Source organism: Prionailurus bengalensis, chromosome B2 (genome assembly GCF_016509475.1).
Source record: "Prionailurus bengalensis isolate Pbe53 chromosome B2, Fcat_Pben_1.1_paternal_pri, whole genome shotgun sequence".
Classification (NCBI taxonomy): domain Eukaryota; kingdom Metazoa; phylum Chordata; class Mammalia; order Carnivora; family Felidae; genus Prionailurus; species Prionailurus bengalensis.
The window spans coordinates 48,024,108-48,043,550 of NC_057349.1; the positions used below are offsets into that span (position 1 = coordinate 48,024,108).

The window sequence follows — 19,443 nt, forward strand, 5'->3', positions numbered from 1 at the left end:
AGTTAAATCCACAAATTGCTAATTTAATTTGTCTGTAATGTGACCGTTTCACATAGGAAAACCTGCATTTATTCTCAAATGTAAGCTGGTGTTACTAGAATTTATTAATATAATAATCATTCCAAAAGCAATGGCTCCCTTCCTCTGTTGAAGAAAAAAAAAAAATTAAACACTGGCTGGAAACAATAACTGAACTCACCAAATGATGTTCAGAGAAAATTTTTGAAACACCCTGGTTTCAAAATGCTAGAGCTGCTATGCTCCTACCCTTCAGATCTAATATGGCTTGGAAGGCCTTAGACCGGTCTCTATAGCCAAAGTCAGTTTTTAATTGGAATCACTTGGGTAAAAAAGGCTACTTTTCATTATCATCATGTTCTCTAAAATTGTGTTTCCCAGTTTCTGGGACTGTTCTCATGACTAGATCTGAAATGAAAAGTATTTGCAAAAATACCATCAAGCTCACTGATTCAAAAAGAAAAAAAAAAGCCATTTCCCCTAAGATACCAGGTTAAGAATAAACAGTGGTCAGACTTGCATTACAGATTTGTGAAAACCAGAAGGGTTTCTGCCAGATAAAGCCGTAAGTCCTAAAACATTTTTTTTTTTTAGCATCTCCAAGTATCTGATTAACCACCGCCTAATCCAGATCTCTCCATGAGCTGTCATTCAACATGCCAGCACACTCAGTCACAGAATCTCACTCCTAGATTCTGAGACCCAAAGAGATAAAAAGACCAGCCAAAGCCAGATAATATATTGGTGTGCAGACCAAGACTTGCCTCCTAATGGGTACACATTCTAATTCTCTTTGTTTTCTAAGGGCCAAGGGCCAAAAGCTATGAGGGTGATAGAGATGTGGTCCTAAAGATAGGCTTCCACTGGTAAGTGCATAAATCAAGACCTGGGAACACTCAGGATGAAACTTTATAGGCCAAAGTCACCACTGGCAGAATATGGACGTTTCTCCTATTAAAAAATGGAAGAGTCTGGGTCTTAGCACCTGATAGGGAACAAATAGACCCTCCCTCCCCACCCCTCACACACACACACACACACACACACACTTCACTTATTAATCACTAATTGTGATTTTTAGTGAAAATAAAACAAGGGGAGCCTGGGTGACTCAATCGGTTAGGCGTCCAACTTCGGCTCAGGTCATGATCTTGAAGTTTGTGGGTTCAAGCCCTGCATTGGGCTCTATGCTGACAGCTCAGAGTCTGGAGCCTGCTTTAGATTCTGTGTCTCCCTCTCTCTGCCCCTCCCCTGCTCATGCTCTGTCTCTGAAAAATGAATAAACCTTAAAAAAATTTTTTAAAAAGAATTAACATTAAAAAATTAAAAATAAAATAAAATAAAATAAAACAAAACAAAACAAAACAAAACAAAAGTCTGGGGTGCCTGGGTGGCTCAGTGGGTTGAGCATCTGACTTTGGCTCAGATCATTATCTCATGGTTCTTGAGTTTGAGCTCCATACTGGGCTCTGTGCTGACAGCTCAGAGTCTGGAGCCTGCTTCCGATTCTGTGTCTCCCTCTCTCTCTGCCCACCCCCAAATCATGCTCTGTCTCTCTCTCTCTCAAAAATAAATAAATGTTTAAAAAAATGTAAATAAATAAATAAAATAAAACAAGACTCCTAAACAAAAGAAAAAAAAGTAAAATTTGTCAAAAATAGGACATCTAAATACTAGGTAGAATGTGATAAGTTACTTAGAAACTTTAACTTAGAAACAAAATACCAATTAATGTATATAGTTTCATAGTTGAGATAAAAAATCCTCATCCATCCCATTTCATTTTCTTTACTAATTCTAAGCAAGTTCCTTCTCTGATTTATCTTTAGATCTACATAATGCATTACAAAGAAAATAGGTACTTAAGACATGTTTGTTGAAAGAATGAGCCCCAGAAAAGCATCATATGACTCCAGAAACTGCAAATATGACCTAATTCTAGTCCCCATTTCAATTCCCTGGAAGCTTTCTGGTAGTTTTCACGCTGAAAAGTCCATCTTTCATGTACTGACCAAAATTCTAAAGGAAATCAGTGAGAGAAAAGGGATTAAAAACTGCCCATTCTTAGTTAGGCCTTAAAATATTTTTTTGCATTTTGTTTAGGTCGTAACAGTGGAGTTAATAAAAATAATTAACCATACAGCAGGAAAAGAACATACTTCATAATTTCTTTGTAAATAATAGTGAAAGTTTTGTGAAGAATCTTCACATTTCCCTACAGTTAGGAGAAATTTTGGAAAGGATTATTTTTCTATGTGTCACGTGTTTATTAAATCACCTAAAGATTTTTTTGTTGTTATTGCTGTTTTTAAATTATTTATTCTTTTAATATACATTTCCATGAGTTAAGATGACTCAGTGTAACTATAATATGGAGAGCAAACGATTTGTTTATACAAACGAACCCAGAAGTAAAAGTTACTGTACATTGTTTAGAGCAACAAAGCTATAATAGTTTAAAGATTTTTGAAAATTGCTCAAAGGGAGTCTGGCTTCGAGTGTGATCATTGGATAAATCTTCCACAAAGGGTTTATTTCTTTTAGGGATCAAACAAATGTTTCTAAAAAGTGATTGCAAATGAAAGCCTAAAAGGCCCTTCATCCATACTCTAAATAAATAAATTTCTTTTTTTTCATTCTATCAAGCCACCCACAGAAACTCTATTAAATATGAGGAAAAAGTGATAATGACGGAAGCAAAACAGAGACTGACAGACCAATAAGGCTATTGAGTATCATTACTGTGATGTTATTTCTACTAATAGAAATCAGATAACATATGCAGTACATGGAAACATGGGCTCAGTAAATGTGTACAATTCCCCAATCAGATAATACTTATACAGATGCAGAAATAATGGGATCTTCCACATATATCTCTCAATGCCAGTCCTTTACAATTATTAATCTGCTAAACTTGAAACACAGTATCAAGCTGAGCACATGGAGTAGAATCACAAGATTGTGGCCTTGTAATGGACCTCCCGCCCAGTGCTATACAGGCAGACCTCCTGCCCAGCACTACCCCATCCCTGACAGAGGTCATCCAGGCTCTGTCCAAATCCTGCAGGGACTGTCAGTTCAACACAATCAAAGCTGCTTTGTCAAGTACTTCCAATTTTTAGAATTTTTTTTTTTTTTTTTTTACTCACGCTGAGTTAAATCAGCCTCCTGGAGTAACATCTCTCTGCTGATCTTTGTCCTGTATCATTAGAGGAAGAGAATTATTTCACCTAAAATGCCCTGAGCACATTTGGGCCAGTCACTTTGCTATATGCTGGCTGTATAGCAGTGAACAAGACAAATACCAACTTTCTCCTTTCCCCTCTGTCTACCCCCTCTTCCTCAAGACCAATCCCAAATACTGGAATATAAAGTTCACATCCTTATGTCTTCTCTGTTCTAAGAGGACTGCCCCAGTTTGCTCAACTCCTTGTCCTATGACCTAGCTTCCAGGACTTTTTAGAATCTGATTGCTTTCTTTTAGAGACCTTTTGATTTACCAGTGCCAATCTCAAAGCCAGGCACTTGAGTTGAATCCAATGCCTGAAATGCAGTTTGACCAGGATATAGGGCTGTGGGATTGCAACTTCTCCAGAACCGAACACGTGAACTTTACTAATGCAACCTGGGAGCACTCACTATCTGTGTTTATCAGTCTCAATAAGTTGTTGGATAGAATTCTGATGTGATTACTGTGCTCTGGAAACCATAAGGACCCTGAGCAGTGGAAAACTATGGCAATTTTCTTACCTTCCTCTGTCAGTTTCTGATTTTCCACTTTACACTTACATTTTTGCCACTTTTACGTTCGTTAAAATTACAGATTTGGGGATTAGCTCCATATTATTAGCCTGTCAAAATATTTTTTATTCCTTATCCTGTAGTCAAATGTATTGACTATTCTCCACCATGTTTAGCACCTGAAAAATAACAAACATGTCTTCTATTTCTTCTTCCAATGCACCAATATATTTTTTTTAAATATTAGAATAAGATTAAGGACAAAGTCTCATTGAAACAGCTGCCTCAAATGATTTCAATTAATCGATCGACCACTTTGGAAAGAATTATTCAAACAGCTATAAATCTGTGATGGTAACAGTAGATAGAACATACCAAGTGCTTTCCTTATTCTGGAAGCTGTGATAAATATTTTATACGTATTATCTCATTTAGTCATCATGACCACCTCCAGGCAATGGTTATTGCTATGTACATGTTTCATATAATTAATAAGTCTCATATATGGAAGTATGTTTCAGATGTTTCATATAAGGAAATTGAGACTGAGGGAGGTTAAGTAATTTTCCTACTACCCAAGAGAGTAAGGGGCAGATCTGGAATTCACACACATCTGTCCCACTCCGAACCTCATGTCCTTAGTCAAAAGACAAACTGCTTTCAAATACCATGGCATCGCTCAACTCGGGAGCTAATGAGAAATTTTTGAAATGTCTATGTGAGCTCCAGTTACCTTATGTCCCTGATACTCTAGTAAACCTATAACCAAAGGAAATGGGAACACATGGAATGATCTGTTCTTCCTGAATCTATCTTGGTTCCTAGGGATTTCCTTTTTTCCTTCCAGAGTACATGACTAACCACTCTGACAACCCAAACTATCATTTCTCTGGGCACACATAGTATGAGTCTCCACCTGTGGTTTCTGGTTCCCACCCTTTCCCCTCTTTCTGAAAAATTAAGTGCTTTCCAGCCTCTGCTATTAGGCATCGCTTCCCTTTTGCATATTTTATCAAAGGTTAGTGACCATAATTTCAAGATCAAAACCACAAACTCTTTTTGTACATTAGGATGTAATTCCTCTAGACTTAGATGCTTGACCTCTTTCAAAGTGCCTGTTAGGTACTATTAAAATTATATCCTCTTCCCTAGAGCTGTATTCTTATCCTTTCTTTGCTTTCTCTCTTCTCAGATGATATTCCTAAAAACTGTGTGTGAGTGTATACATGTGTAATTAGTATTTATCAAAAGATCTGGGTCAATTCTCTTAACTCTCTAACTCTTAACTCTCTATCTCCACGTATAGTTCTAGAGAGTTGAGATTTTGCTGTAATGTGTTAAAAAAGGAACAATTTCGGAGCACATGGGTGGTTTAGTTGGTTAAGCGCCCCACTCTTGATTTCAATTCAGGTCATGATCTCGCAGTTCACGAATTCGAGCCCTGCATTGGGCTCTTCGCTGACATCGCAGAGCCTGCCTGGGATTCTCTCTCTCCCTTCCCCCCCACTCACACTCTATCTCTCAAAATAAATAAATGAATAAACTTAAAGAAAAGGATCACTTTCATTTTAAACTTTTCATTAATTACTATTAGATGCTTTCATAAATCTCATAAAGTCCATTTCTAAAGAAGAAATTTGAATATCACCCTATAAATTTGTCTCATTTCATAGATAAGAAAACTGAGATCTGGAAAGGTCAAAGGACATGCCCAAGGTGACATGGTAAGTGGAAGAAGCATCTTATGTTAAGGAAATAAAAAGTCATAAAATGAATATCATTTTATATTTTTATCAAAATGCATAAATGTGAATTTTAGGAAGTAGTTCCACGGTAATGTTAATTTCTCCCAAATGTCCCTTGTACTTAAGAGACATTTCAGCCCTGATGTTATACATTGTATGTGTTTATTCATGCTTTAAAGGTTATATTTCTGCTCTACATCTTTCCACGTCTTTATTTGCAAATTTTTACTCACAGATATGTATTGGTCTATTGGTTGCATTTTGAAACCAAATTGTTTAGTGTTCTCACCCTTTGAGATTGCTCCTTCTTAAAGCAATAATATGAAAAATGTCCACAATGATGGAAATACCTGTCCTCCTGCATTAGTCACGCCAGCGAAAGCGCGCACCTCTCACATTTTGTATATGAAATATCCATTGGTATTGGGAACAACTGTGCTGTGTCTATTTGCATCATTTACTCCAACCCCCAACACCCTCCCCCCCGCCCCGCTCCCCACCTTCCATTTCTTAACCTCTTTATCTCCAGGAGATAGACATTTGAAAACTGTCCCCTCAGCAACTTCATACCCCCACAATTATACAGAAAAACCAAAGAAACTCAGAACATCTAAAATATGGATGAATTTACTGCTACTCCTTAAAAGTCCACGAGAAAGTAGGAGTTTCCACAGCCACAGTTATTTCCATCCTTACAAGTGATTTCAACTAAATATCACTTTACAAATTCATAAGAGCACCGCTGACTTACTATTATGATTAAAATAAGAAATGCTATTTCCTTTCCAACGCTTACCTCAGTCTGTATGATCATGAAAAGTCAATCTACAGAAAAGTTCATCCTCATTTAATTTTTTAAAACACTTATGGAAGAATTAGCTCCTCCGATTTTGTTTCCTCATACTCAGATCATGGAAACCTATGTGGTATCCAAGTCCTATAAACCAAAGGCAGGTGCTTGAATTGTGTTTTCACACATTTGACAGTAATTTTTCCAAATCGATGTTAAAATATATGATCAAGGTCACCTGGGTGGCTCAGTCGGCTAAGCGTCTGACTTCAGCTCAGGTCATGATCTCATGGTTTGTGAGTTTGAGCCCCGAGTGGGGCTCTGTGCTGACAGCTCAGAGCCTGGAGCCTGCTCCAGATTCTGTGTCTCCCTATCTCTCTGCCCCTTCTTCACTCATCTTCTGACTCTCTTCCTCTCAAAAAAAAAATATATATATTATATATAATATATAATATATATTATACATATATATTATATATATAATATATAATATATATATACACATACACAGAAAAGCAAGATTCTTGAAAGAATATGATCATGAAAAAACTTCTAGAAACATGTTAGAAAAAGAGTCAGACTGTCACTAATGAACAGTGCAACTGTCATGTCTTATTAATCCACTCAGTGGACAATAATGGTTCTGATGGGTAATAAGTGGGGGTAGAATCTGGTATGTCAGAGTAAGTCAATGCTCCCTTTTCTCTTCCTTTGCTTGTTTGTAAATCCAGGACAAGAATAACTGCAAAAACTTAATCCGAAAATAAAGTCTTCTTAATTTCAGAAGGAATGTTGGAAGGAAGGAAGACAGAATCATGGTGCTGTTAGGAAAGTGCTGAGGACATAGTTGAAGACCTGAATTGGGATTCCCACCTCCGCTTTCCAACAGGGAGCTTATGCAAGGCCCCACCACCTAGAATGAGAAGGGTCAGCGTCTTGACTTGAAACAATAATCCTAATTCTACGTCTTTGCTTTTTCCATTTTATTATTTTTTGTGTTTGTGGAAGATAAAAATAAAGGAAACCCAGGCAGTCCATGTAATGTGTAAAAGAAAAAGTAGCCCATCAGGCAGCTGCAAAAGGAGATAGTTTATGAACCTTAAACTGTAGGTGCCAAGGTGAGGAATAAGGGAACGAAGGAAGTCTATGAAAATTAGATAATACATCATTATGTTTTTAGAAAAAAGAAAATATGAGAGTACTAATAGTTGATCTTGATTTAATATAATGATGTTTTTAGGTAACAACATTAAAAAAAAAAAAAAAGTTTTAAACCTACTCCGAAAACCGCCAGCAGAGGGCTCTATCCTAGGTGCATTAGCTTTCCCTTAGCGCCTCCTACATTTATGGATAATACTCCCTCCGTTTGAGGCTGAGAAGAGGAGGGCGTTATTAACTGTCCTTTCCGCTGTTATAAACGGAAATAAATATAAGTGAAAGGGTAAAATACGAATGTAGCTATTTTGGATGTCTCCAGCAAGCTTTTTACCTAAGCGAGCGTGTGCGCGCCCTGAAAAAGAAATATAGGCATAAGGCAAGACGAAATGAAAAGTGAAATGATGAAAATGCGTATTTTACTCGTTTATCTCCCATTCCAAAACAGAGTGTTTTGCTTTTACGTTTGCTTTGTTTTGCATTTATTAAAAGGAGATCTTTTCCTACACCATGTGACTGGAAGTTAAAGCGAAATGCATCAGACAGTTAAGAGCAAGAAAAGCAAGCTCAAGTAAGGAAAATTGTCTCAGCAGTGATCGAGCTTTCAGTTGTACATTTTTTGAGACATTTGAACTTTTTAGATCCTGAAACAGTGGTTTCAAAAATTAGTAGATATATTAAGAGTTGAACTTTAAAAATGCTTTAAGCGATAACAGGTTTTCAAGAATGGAAGAAATCGCTAAAAAGAAATCGAGCCGCCGCGCAGGATTTGCTTGTATAAAATCCCGACAGAGGGCGCTGTTGCCCGTTCGATGACCTACGGAAGACTCCGAAGGAAAAATTTCCCTTGCAATTTCTAGGATTTTTTGAATAATGCCCATGTTGAAAAATTGACTCGGGTTTTAATTATCGTTATGTACTTCTTTGCGTATCCCTTTATATTTATGCTTCATTCTTTATTAAATTTATGCTTCATTCTTAATAAACCAGATTTGGTTTCTTTCAGTTTTCCTAAAGAATTTACATAAATTTTAACCAAATATTTAAAGATGTTCCTAATCTTAAAAATATCTAATATTAGCATAAAATAAAATTACATATGCAAATGTTGAAATTAGACATATATAAGGCTATGAAATACACTACCATATATTTTTAGTAGTTTTGCATATAAAGTATCTTTCTTGGGTTTTTGTTTTGTTTTGTTTTAAGCTATAGAGTTTATTTACTTTAGACTAATCAATGACATACCAAAAAAAATATTTAAAAGGTTTCAGAGGAAAAAATAAGATTTTTTTCAAATGCTTTCTATTTGGGTTGAAATGATCTTTAGACTTAAATAGATAATGGAGTTATTATTGACTTGAAGAAGACAATTATTCTCATTAATAAATTTGTGTCTAAAGCACCTGAATTTCCAAATCTATAATATTTGTCTTGCAAAATATTGATCTGGGACTGACTTTAGTTATGGAAAGGGTGGGAAGGAATGGTCAAACCTGTTTCAAGTCCTACCACACAATAAAATTAGAAAGAATGCCTTCCCATGTCCAAACCAGCTCTGGAGGCAAAGAAGAAAATCTTGGCTCATGCTCCCAGCGGGAAATCGGTATAGATTTTGTATGGTTTAAGGTGTTAATATTTAAAGTAGAGGAAAAGAAGAAGGAAGGAGGGACGGAAGGAAGAGTAACAGGGTGGAAGGAAGAGAGGAGGGAGGGAGGGAGGGAGGAAAGGAAGGAGGGAGAAAAGGAAAGACCAAACATGAAAATTACAACTGGAAATGAAGAAAGGGTTTATTTCCTGAAGTTCTTTCTGAAGCACCTTTTTTTGGTGTTCCTTTCATTTGACTTATCGTTAAGAAATTAAATTTAAAACCTGCAGAATTGTTGGGTCTGGATTGTATGGAGCTTGTCCTTGGTTTTTATCGAATCCACCGCGGTTGTCCGGAGCCCTCTCCTGGAAGAGCGTCCTTCCCCGCGCGCACACGGTAGCACTCAGCAGTCGTGAGATTTACAGACAATCGCCCTTTGCAGATTCACTCTTATCAGGTTTAATAACTTCCACCCCAAATTGCCCCGTCCCTCCTCATTCCCTCCTGTCATTTATTTTCTGCCCGGGGGCAGGGATCCTCCACTGGATTTCCCTTCTGGCTGTGGGAATCCTTCCGTACCCTGAGAGGGAGTAGAAACATAGAGGGGGTGGGAAAAAGGAATGAGGTGAGTATTCGCTTCGGGATGAAATTCGTAAACCTTGTGCCTTTTTAGGGCTCCCGTTTTCAAGGTTTGGTTAACTTTGTTATTGTTGTTGTTTATGTTTTCCTTCTGGAAAAAAAAAACTAGACAATTCACCTCACTAAGGAAAAAAAAACACTCAGAACAAAAACAAACAAAATCCATACATACTAAAATATTTTTCACTATTTCTTTTAAGAACATCCTGCTTAAATCTTCCAAAGGTTCAGGTGACCATTTGTTGACTGTCCATGATTAAAACCACTTAAAAGTTACAGACAACAGATGCAGATATAATGTCCTATGTCTCTACAAAGAAGGCTCGAAATTAAGATTGTGTGAATGTCTGCATGTGTTGTTCCCAACATCTGAAAAAAAAAAAAAACAAAACTTCATAATGTGGAGACTCTAGCCAAGAAAAGAATGGCACATGGAATTCGTTGAAAATGCACACAAATAACCCTTAAAATGACAAACAAGACAGATTGAGGTGTTCATACAGTATTTAAGCTTCCAAACATGTAGGACAAAATGACCAAAAAATATTAGAAATGGTCACTGTGGTGAGCTGGCTTTTTTGGTTCTATTCGGACAGAGATACAGTTTAAAAAAAAAAAAAAGTTTGTAGACATCAATAGAGAGAAATTGCCCTAAAAAATCCCCAAATCCAGCTTTCAAAATACCCTCCTGCTGAACACACATGAATAGGAGCTTTTGTGTTTAAAAATCTCAGTAATGGTCCCCCTTTTAAAATCTACATAGAAAATGGGGGACTGCTGGTCCCCTGGTTTCTCATTATGAATTGTAAAGACTTTAGTCAGTGGCTACAATGATTCATCATTTTCCATATAGAGGTTTTTAAATGTGTATGTTTCTATTAATCACACTGCACGCCTATCTCTCCTTTAAATGCATGTTTAGAGTCTGTAGACTCTGCGTGACCCAGGGGTGCTTATATAACTCAATGTGGGTGTCTGGGTGTAAATACGTGTTTATGATTTTTATAATATATATGTCTGTGGGTTGCATCTAACTCCTGTGTGTGTAATAATGTTTTTCCCTCTGCTGAGGCTTACTTCTCCAGCCTATTGTTTGAGACAACAGATATAAGTTGCGATGGGAGAGGAGCGTCGGATTTGGTGTGTATCCCCCATTTCCAATTATAGATGGATCATTACAGACAGCGGAGTCCTGAGAAGCCAGACATCTGCTCCTCACATGAATGCACTCACCTCCTAGAGACCAGGCTGCCATCATGCTCTGGAAGCTCGTGGAGAATGTCAAGTACGAGGATATCTATGAGGTGAGCCGACACCCCCAGATGCATCTTAGAGCTTTGCAGATACAGAATTTGAGCTTCTTGACACCCCAACTGATATATATTTTTCAGCTATTTAGTCGTAGATTTCCGGTCGGTTTTCTCAGCTTTCTCTAACTTTTAGAAAAGCTGGCTGGGGGAGAGACTTCACTATTCGGAAAAAGGGACTTTAAGGTTGAAATCTGGCTACTTTAAAGTTAGAAAATTTCTCTCTTTTCGTTCTTTTTTTTTTTTCTTTTATTTTTCTTTCCTTCTTCTTCGCCCCCCCCCCCCCCTTAGGCTTTGATGGGGAATGTGGTGCTACTCAATGTGGGCAGAGAAAATAGAGACTGATCAAGGCAGAGGCTCTCCTGGGTTTGAGTATAGGAGAGAATTAGATGTTCAAGCCTCATTCGTAACAGACTCGGGCTTTTAATTTTTATTTTCAATAATATTTCTGAAATCGATAACAAACGGATCCAAGTAGAAGACGGAAAATTAGAAGGAGGGAGGTAGATAGCTAGATGGGTGTCGATAGAGCAGAAGCTAAGGAGTCCTGGCAGACCTTTTTTTCTTTTTTTAAAAATCTTTTTCCTTGTGTTTTGCTTTTTTGAGAGTCCGTGCGTCCAACACCCCGTTTGGGGGTATTTTTAACGCAGTGTTCTGCCCTTGTTGGGCGCGCACGGCTCTCCAGCGCTGGGGTTGGCGCAACTCTTCTGGGGCGGAGGAAGTTGCCCGGAGCCCGGCGGGGCCGGGGCCGCGCTCGCCGCTGCCCTGGTCGGCCTCCGGCGCCGGCTGACGCGGCGGCGGGGCGGCTCCGGGGCTGGCGGGCGAGGCGGGCGGGCGGCCGGGCGGGGCGCGCGGCGGGACGCGGAGGGGACGGCGGCGAAGGCCCGCGGAGCTCCGCTCCGAGCGGAATGGCCTCGCAGACGCCGACTTGGGAGCCGTGGGGAAGAGGGCAGCGCAGACTCGAGGAGACGTCGAGGGAGGGAGGACGGGAAGAAGCGCTTGGAGGGAGGGCGCCGCAGAGTTAGGGAAGGGGGCAGGGGGAAGCTGGCGAGCCGGGCGACCGAGACCGTAAAGCGGAAAAGTTGGAGAGAGGAGGAGGACGGGAAGCCACGTCCTGGGCGACCGGCGCCAAGTAGCGCTCGCTCGGTCGTACGGAAAGGTCGCGGTGGGACGCACAGAGGTGCCCCGAGCCGGTGGGGGAGAGAATGCGACCCCGGCACTCCGGGAAGATTCTGGAAAGCCCGGCCGGGAGGCGCCTGGCGGATACAGGGAACCGGCCGCGCACAGAAGCGGCCGCTAAGCCCCGACTGACGCCGCGGGCCCAGCCTCACCCCCGCGGACTGGGGCTCCGCGGCCCCAACGCCGCCCGGCCGCCGCGTCCCGTCCCGCAGGCAGCCAGTGCCCCCAGCTCCGGCCGGGCCGGAACCCTACGAGTGTGTGTGTGTGTGTGTGTGTGTGTGTGTGTGAGACAGAGAGAGACAGAGAGAGAGACAGAGAGACAGAGAGACAGAGAGACAGATGATGAGGGTTTTCCTTTCCTCTTTGTGGCGGTGTATCGACTGTAACGAAGAGCCGCGCCTCCGCCTGGTGGGGCTTGTTTCGGTTCGGCCTCCTTTTCTTTCTTTAACAGGCGGGATAATGGTAAAGTCGAAGGCGCTAGAACTATCTTAAAGAATATGAGCGCCCGAAGTGAGCATGACACTCACGGAGATGGGGTCATGGTGTGTGTGAACAGCTCGGAATATACATAGAGGGATTTCAGTGGGCTCCCAAAAGTAAGCAGGATAAAACTTGTTCTTTGCTTACGAAAAGTAAACTGGCTAAATGAGATAGGAGGGAGGGAGAGCAGAAAGAATAGAGGGAAAGAGGAAGAGGGAGGAGTGGAGTGCCAGAGGGGTAGAGAGAGGAGACCAAAATGGGAAGGAGGAGGGAAGAGAGAGAAGAGAGGAGAAATGAGAGCGAGGGAGAGAGAGGGAGGAGAGAGAATATTGCAGGTACCCTTATCTGGCTAAATTTTCTGATCAAAACTATAGGAGAACCAGCAGCCCTGTGGAAGGAACCTTTTTAAGTCCGGAGGAAGGTTGAACTTTAACAGAAATGGCAGTCAGGCCAGTTGAACGGGTTCCTGAAACATCCCAGAAGGTTTTCTGTTGCCCCTGGCTTTGCCTGGAAAGGATACATTTAGTGTACTTGGAGATTGATTGCATATATTTTAAATTGAGGTAAAAATCACAGACTGAGCAGTGAAAAGGGACTGGTCACACAAGGGATGAAAAAAAAGCCCCATCTCTCTCCAGTCCTTTAATAAATCAGCATAATCTCCAATATTCAGTGCAAATCTGCAAACGTCACTTGTAAACAACCAGGCCCACCGGTTTACTTTTCTCTCCCCTCCAAATGATGAGGCAACGCCTTTCTATTTTGTTTTTCTAATCTGCACACAAAGCACCTAGGGCGATCAGTTCTTCCCATTAGGAAAGTCCCTCTCCAGGAACAAGGACACCTACATTCTGTACAAGCCCCCAGCAATGCTCTCCCTCACTGCCTTGTCCAAAGTAGCAGGGGCTGCCTTACGCGTGTCCCCGGCTCAGTTAATTGAAGTTCTGCCTCTTTCCTGCTAAACTTTTTCCCCAGTCTGCCTTTGCCAGCCCCCTCGTCTGATTACATCTAGTAATTCTCCACTGAATGAACGTCATTTACAATAGTAGGGGAGCTCTGCGCTCGCTGCTGCTTCACGCTCCATTTGTCCTCCATTCTCCCTTTAAAGTACTCGTGTAATATTAATAGTCATGAATATCAATTATTATGAGGCGGTGTAGGCAAGCGGAGGGAGGAAGGGGCGCTGGAGCAGTCTGAGCCCAGCTTCGGGTGGAAGAGGACTGTATCTGGAGCCCCGAAGAGCGGCAGAAGAAAAGAGGCCAAAAAGACAGCAAGAGACCCGATGAACAGCTCTGTCTGTGTGTGACAGGCATCGCCAATCTTGTTTGGGGGTGGGGGGGGATTTTTTTTTTTTTTTGATGGCTTGTCCTGGAAACCCCTCAAGCTCGGCTCCTGTGTCCAGCTCGTTTCTCTGCTGGACTCCTTGATTTTTTTTTTTTTAAATCACTGTTTGATTTTGAGCAGTAACCAGGCTTTTTTTTTCCAGATGTTAGTCCACACCTATTCATCCATGGTGAGTTTGGATTCACGTTGTACCAGAATTGCATGCTCCCCCCTCTCACTGTCTCTCTGTCTCTCCGTCTCTGTGCGTGCGTCTCACTCTCTCTGTCTCTGTCTTCCTTTGAGCGCCTTTGGCTTGGTAATTTAGCACCATAATTGGAGGAGGCTGCAGCTGCTTCTCTCTGCATTGTGTGTTCTCCGTCTGAGCTCCATGAGTCAGCTGGGGAGGGGGGAGGCCGCAGAGAAAAACTTTTTATTTGCCACTGCAGTTTGGAAATTTAGGTGACAATTTCTCCAAAAAAGAATCACGGGGACTTTACCAAGGCACTTCCACAAAGGACAGGGAGAAACTTAAACACCCCTCTCACACACACACACCTCCCCCTTCTCCTTCCACTCAGTTTGCCACTCCAGACAGAACCAACAGTAAGTTGTCTGGGCTTTTTCTTGTTTTTCCCTCCCCAGGTCCTTAATTTTCACACCCTGGAGTATCATAGCATTAGATACAGAAAAGCAACAGTAGAAATAACTCCTTCGAACCACGACTCAACTTAAAGGAACGTGGGTTCAGGATGTAATTTCAAATGAGATCCATTTCAATCAAACAGTATTTAAATGATTTAATTCCTCTTGGGGAGGGAGGGGTGACTGGGAACTCAGAGTAGGCAGATTTCTCAGAGCTCCTGGAATTATCAGGTTGTGTGGGGAGCACTTGGTCAGCTGGCTGGGTTGCCAGTGAAGGCAGAAGTTGGTTTGGAACAGGAGCAGCAGCAGAGCAAACAGTATGAAGTTTTATTTGTTATGCTTTGCACCTCTGGAAGAGTTAGAAAAGATAGTTTAAAACACCCAGAAGAGGAAACACTGTACGGGAGGCTCCTATATTTTTAATTAAGGAATTTAGAATTCCCCCCCATACATTCAGTTACTTGACCCTTACCCCTTTTGCCTGCTTTGCACTCCCAACAGAAGGCTCAGATGTTGGTTAAGTGGGTGGTGATTCTACCCACTTTTCCCCTCAAAGCCTCGAGTTTGGAATTGCTGAAATCATGTGCCCTCTGAGTCAACCTGGGAGTATAAGTTTCAGACTCTTGCTTCCCCTGTCCTGGGAAGAATGTACAGAAGCGGGGCTTCTCCATTAGTCGCTTGTATTTTTTTTTCTTTCTCTCTCTCTCTCTCTCTCTCTCTCTCTCTCTCTCTCTCTCTCTCTTTCTGTCTCTCTCTCTCTCTCTCTCTCTCTCTCTCTCTCTCTCTGTCTCTCTGCTTCTGTCTCTCTCTCCTTCTCTCCGCTCCCAGGACCGGCACGATGGCGTCCCGAGCCACAGTTCCAGGCTCTCACAGCTGGGCTCGGTGTCTCAAGGACCTTACTCCAGCGCCCCGCCGCTGTCCCACACCCCGTCGTCAGACTTCCAGCCGCCCTACTTCCCGCCTCCCTACCAGCCGCTCCCCTACCACCAGAGCCAGGACCCCTACTCCCACGTCAACGACCCCTACTCCCTGAACCCACTGCACCAGCCCCAGCAGCATCCCTGGGGGCAACGGCAGCGGCAAGAAGTGGGTTCAGAAGCCGGCTCTCTCCTGCCCCAGCCTCGGGCCGCCTTGCCCCAGCTCTCGGGCCTCGACCCCCGGAGGGACTACCACTCGGTCCGCCGGCCGGACGTGCTGCTGCATTCGGCGCACCACGGCCTGGACGCGGGCATGGGTGACAGCCTCTCGCTGCACGGCCTCGGCCATCCCGGAATGGAAGACGTCCAGGTAACCACAAACAAACAAATGAGAAGGACAATAAATAAATAGTGAGTGCCCCGGGAGATGGGAGGGGTGGGGGAGGGGCACTCTGCATCCTGGTAGGGGGAGAGAGTTTCCATCTTTAAAACAGGACTAGCTGGACACGACTTATATAACTATTTATGTGTTATGCATGTAGTGGCGATTTCTGGAGGTCCAGTTATGAAAGCTGGAACCACTAGAAATGAAATCTTGAAGGAGAAAGAGATGCATGTACGGGCTGATAGTTTAGGGTCATCACAATCAAGGCTAGTTGTTTTTCCTCTTGCCTTAGCTACTTCCTTTTACTCTTGTACTTTGTGCTGGCAAGCTAGGTACCCTCCTAACCACCACTGCCCCCCCCCCGCCCCCGCCATGCACGTTCCATAGTGGGCCTGGCCCCTGACAAGGCAGGTGAAAGCTTGGGCTGCTTAGAGTCTGGGGCTTCAGCATAGAGGTGCAAGGGCCTCTTGGGCTCCAGAGGTTCCTGCTGGATGTTAAGCATGATAATGCACATTGGGCAGAAAAACATGTGCTATGATCATCCAAACCAGGTCCTACTTTGAATGTCCCATAAGCTGCTGAGCCCTTTTTGAAGATAAATGAGTTCCAAAGTCATCTCTGGAGAAATGGAATAATTGTAGGGGTGGGGGTGACCCAGAAAGCCATAATTCTGCTTGGGAGTCCAAGAGGACACATACCATTTTGGAGAATTGTTTTCACCTCTTGGTGCATCAGACGACTATGGAGCAGTATTCTCCACATCCCTCCTCAGTTCTCCCCTCCATTAATACTCTCCTCTCCCCAAAGCCACCATCCCAGTTAGACAGGCATCACGTGTTTGTTTCTTAAAACAAAAGGCTCAAAACACTCCCCCCACCCACTCCCTAACCCATCTGCAACCTACACAATGGAGCCTGATTTGGTTGAGAATACTTGGTTAAACTAAACAAAGAAACATCAAAGAAATGATTTCGAAAAACTGTCTGGGTGATTCTGAGCAGGTCTCCTTTTGCTCCCTAATTTAAATAGTCTGCAGAAAGGATAAATACGGTTGAAAGGTATTTGACACTTTGGTCTCATTGGCATAGTTGTATATATTATGCATCGTTTTAGACGTACCTCTAAGGCAAAGGAAAATGAAATGGGAAAGGGAAAAGTCCTTCTGTTTTACCTTACTGGGGAAAATATACATTTATTTCGGACAGTTAAAATGTGGTGACAGCATCAAATGCTGCCTGTGTGTAGCCTGTGATGGTTTATTGTTTTAGAAGAAATTCAGTTATTTATTATTTCCCAAAATAATGGGATCACATGATTTGTGGCTGGATTTACCCATAGTAACATGAACGATAGTTTTGTTGGTTTAATCAAGCTTGATGATCCCTGTCTGGAGATACTGCTCATTTCAGAATACCATACAAGAAGGAAATATTTAATAGCTTTTTAAAAAATGTATTGAGGTAATATGTGTCTGGGAGGGGGCAAGTTTTTAAATTAACCTTTCTGAGTATGGCTCAAAGTGCTAGATAATGAAAGTGGACCAACTCATCACCACTGCTTTTGGCAATGCTAACGCACTGGCCGTGTCACCACCACCCTGCAGGCCCAGTGACTCAGTCAGTCGAACCCAGGAATTCTCTCAAAACAGGGAATAGATTTCTTTGGTCTCAGTTTAGTTTGGTTTTAGTTTAGTTTAGTTTTTTAGTTTTTTTTTTTTTTTAAGATAGAATTGTGAGGGGTTTTGAGTGTTTGGTCAAATGCAAAGGACGAGGGAAGCACAGGACCAGTTCAGGGTGTATTGGGGAGAACACCCGCATCAAAGCGTCGTCCGGCAGGCTGAGTTGTTGCGTCGAAACAAGGACGGCGGAGGTGCAGAGAGCCCAGAGGAGAGAAGGTGCAGGCCCCGGGCCACGCACGCTCCCCACCTCTACCCAGTTCCTCCCCCAGAGGCTTCCAAACCCGTCATCTGGCGGGGTGGGGTGGCTCGCGGGACTTTCTCTGGACGACCTTCAGTGCACGGGGTCACGGGGGATACATCCTGCGCTTGTCCCAGGCTGCAGGGAGGATCTCTGTCTCCGCGGCGGCGATGACAGGCCTTCTGAGGCAAGGATGCGCTTGACACGACAGGGGGCAGGTGACAAAGAAAGACGGGGGAGAGATGTACCTAGGGGGAGAGATGTACCTAGGACCGGGCCCCGAATGCAGGGGCTTCGCCTCAACTGCTCCATCCCGGAGGATCCACTCCGAGTTGCTTGGGGGGGGGGGGGGGGGGAGCGGGTAGGGGTGAGGAGAGGGGGGAGGTGAAGTTACCCGAGCCGGTGGGGATTTCACCGTTTCCTGCAGCTACGGATTGGGTTGGCTGCGCCTGACCAGTCTTTAAAAAGGGACCAGAGGGTGCCTCGGCCTGGACCTCAGTCACTTGTACGAACTCGAAGACCTAGTGTGTGTTCCGGATCCCTCTCCCTGCCCCCTCCCAGCCGCGGACCTGACAGGTCCCCAGGGCGCCGCTGGGCCAGAGGGCCTCACCGCGAGGGGTACTCACCTGGCCGAGGGTTGGTTTGTGGGTATGTCGTGTGACCCAGACACACGCGGAGGGCCACCGCCCCGACCGACCGTGAGAGAAGAGGAGGGGAGCTAATTAACCAAATGCTTCTAATATTTTTTTAAATGAAACTATAAAACCCTGTCAATTTCTATTTCAATTTACTCACAGGGGCTATTAAACTAGCAAATCGCAGTTTGGGCTCTGGGTATGCTACATTTCACCCATTTGCGTGTATGTGTGTTGGGGGGTGTGCACTGTTAAGAAAAAAAAAAACTCCGGAAAAACAGCATCAGAGAGAAAGATGGAGTGAGATGACACCTACTTTGGAGTTTAGTTGTCGTGAACCCCTCTTTTCTTCTTCCAGTCTTTGCTCCCTAACCTCGCGTCACCTCTACTACCCCTGAATATAAGCATATAAGGACGTTGTCAAACCCCACCACACACACACACACACACACACACACACACACACACACACACCAGTGTCTTAAAGCAACCCCTGGTATCACTTTTAACTAAAGAAGTCTAGTAATTACGAGTCTGAGTTGTTTTTCTGCGCTTCCGCATGCAGTCCTAATTAAATCTTTACGATCCTCCCTGTGACGATTAAGCGCCAGCATGCTGCGTGAATATCCTGTACAAAAACCCAGCAGGCGGCCGTAATTAGATAGAAAATCAGACAAGAGCCTTCTCATTAACTACCACAACTACCCCACGTCGCTGATGAGGCGTATATACATATTTACGTATCGGCGTGAGGGTGAGGTGTGGGGGCGCCCTGGGTCCCGGCCCCCGAGATCCGGGGCCTGCCCGCCCACAGTCACCGACGACTATTTTGGTCTTGAGTGGGCGCCTCGCAGTGTAGACACGTGAGCATGGCAAGGCGTGAATCGTGTGTGTGTGTGCGCGCGCGCACGCGGGTGTGCAAGGTGGGGGTGTCCTGAGGAGTTCCGAGCAAGTTGTATGAAGTATTTGTTAAAGCG

At 43.2% G+C, this 19,443-nt stretch overlaps 1 protein-coding gene across 4 annotated transcripts in view; it reads left to right on the forward strand.

Annotated features, from left to right (window-relative positions):
• Positions 1-10,611: 10,611 nt before the first annotated feature.
• Positions 10,612-19,443, forward strand: part of TFAP2B (transcription factor AP-2 beta) — a 30,523-nt gene continuing 21,691 nt past the window's right edge. For 2 of the 4 annotated variants that reach the window (XR_006298948.1, XM_043591639.1), the window contains exons 1-3: positions 10,615-10,986; positions 14,135-14,161; positions 15,442-15,900. Coding sequence is in view for 3 of the 4 variants with exons in the window: in XM_043591639.1 (XP_043447574.1) it covers positions 10,906-10,986; positions 14,135-14,161; positions 15,442-15,900 (567 nt within the window). In the remaining variant the exon portion in view is untranslated. Of the gene's footprint in view, positions 10,987-14,134; positions 14,162-15,441; positions 15,901-19,443 lie in introns of all 4 variants that reach the window. The other 2 variants (XM_043591637.1, XM_043591640.1) reach the window with 2 other exon arrangements.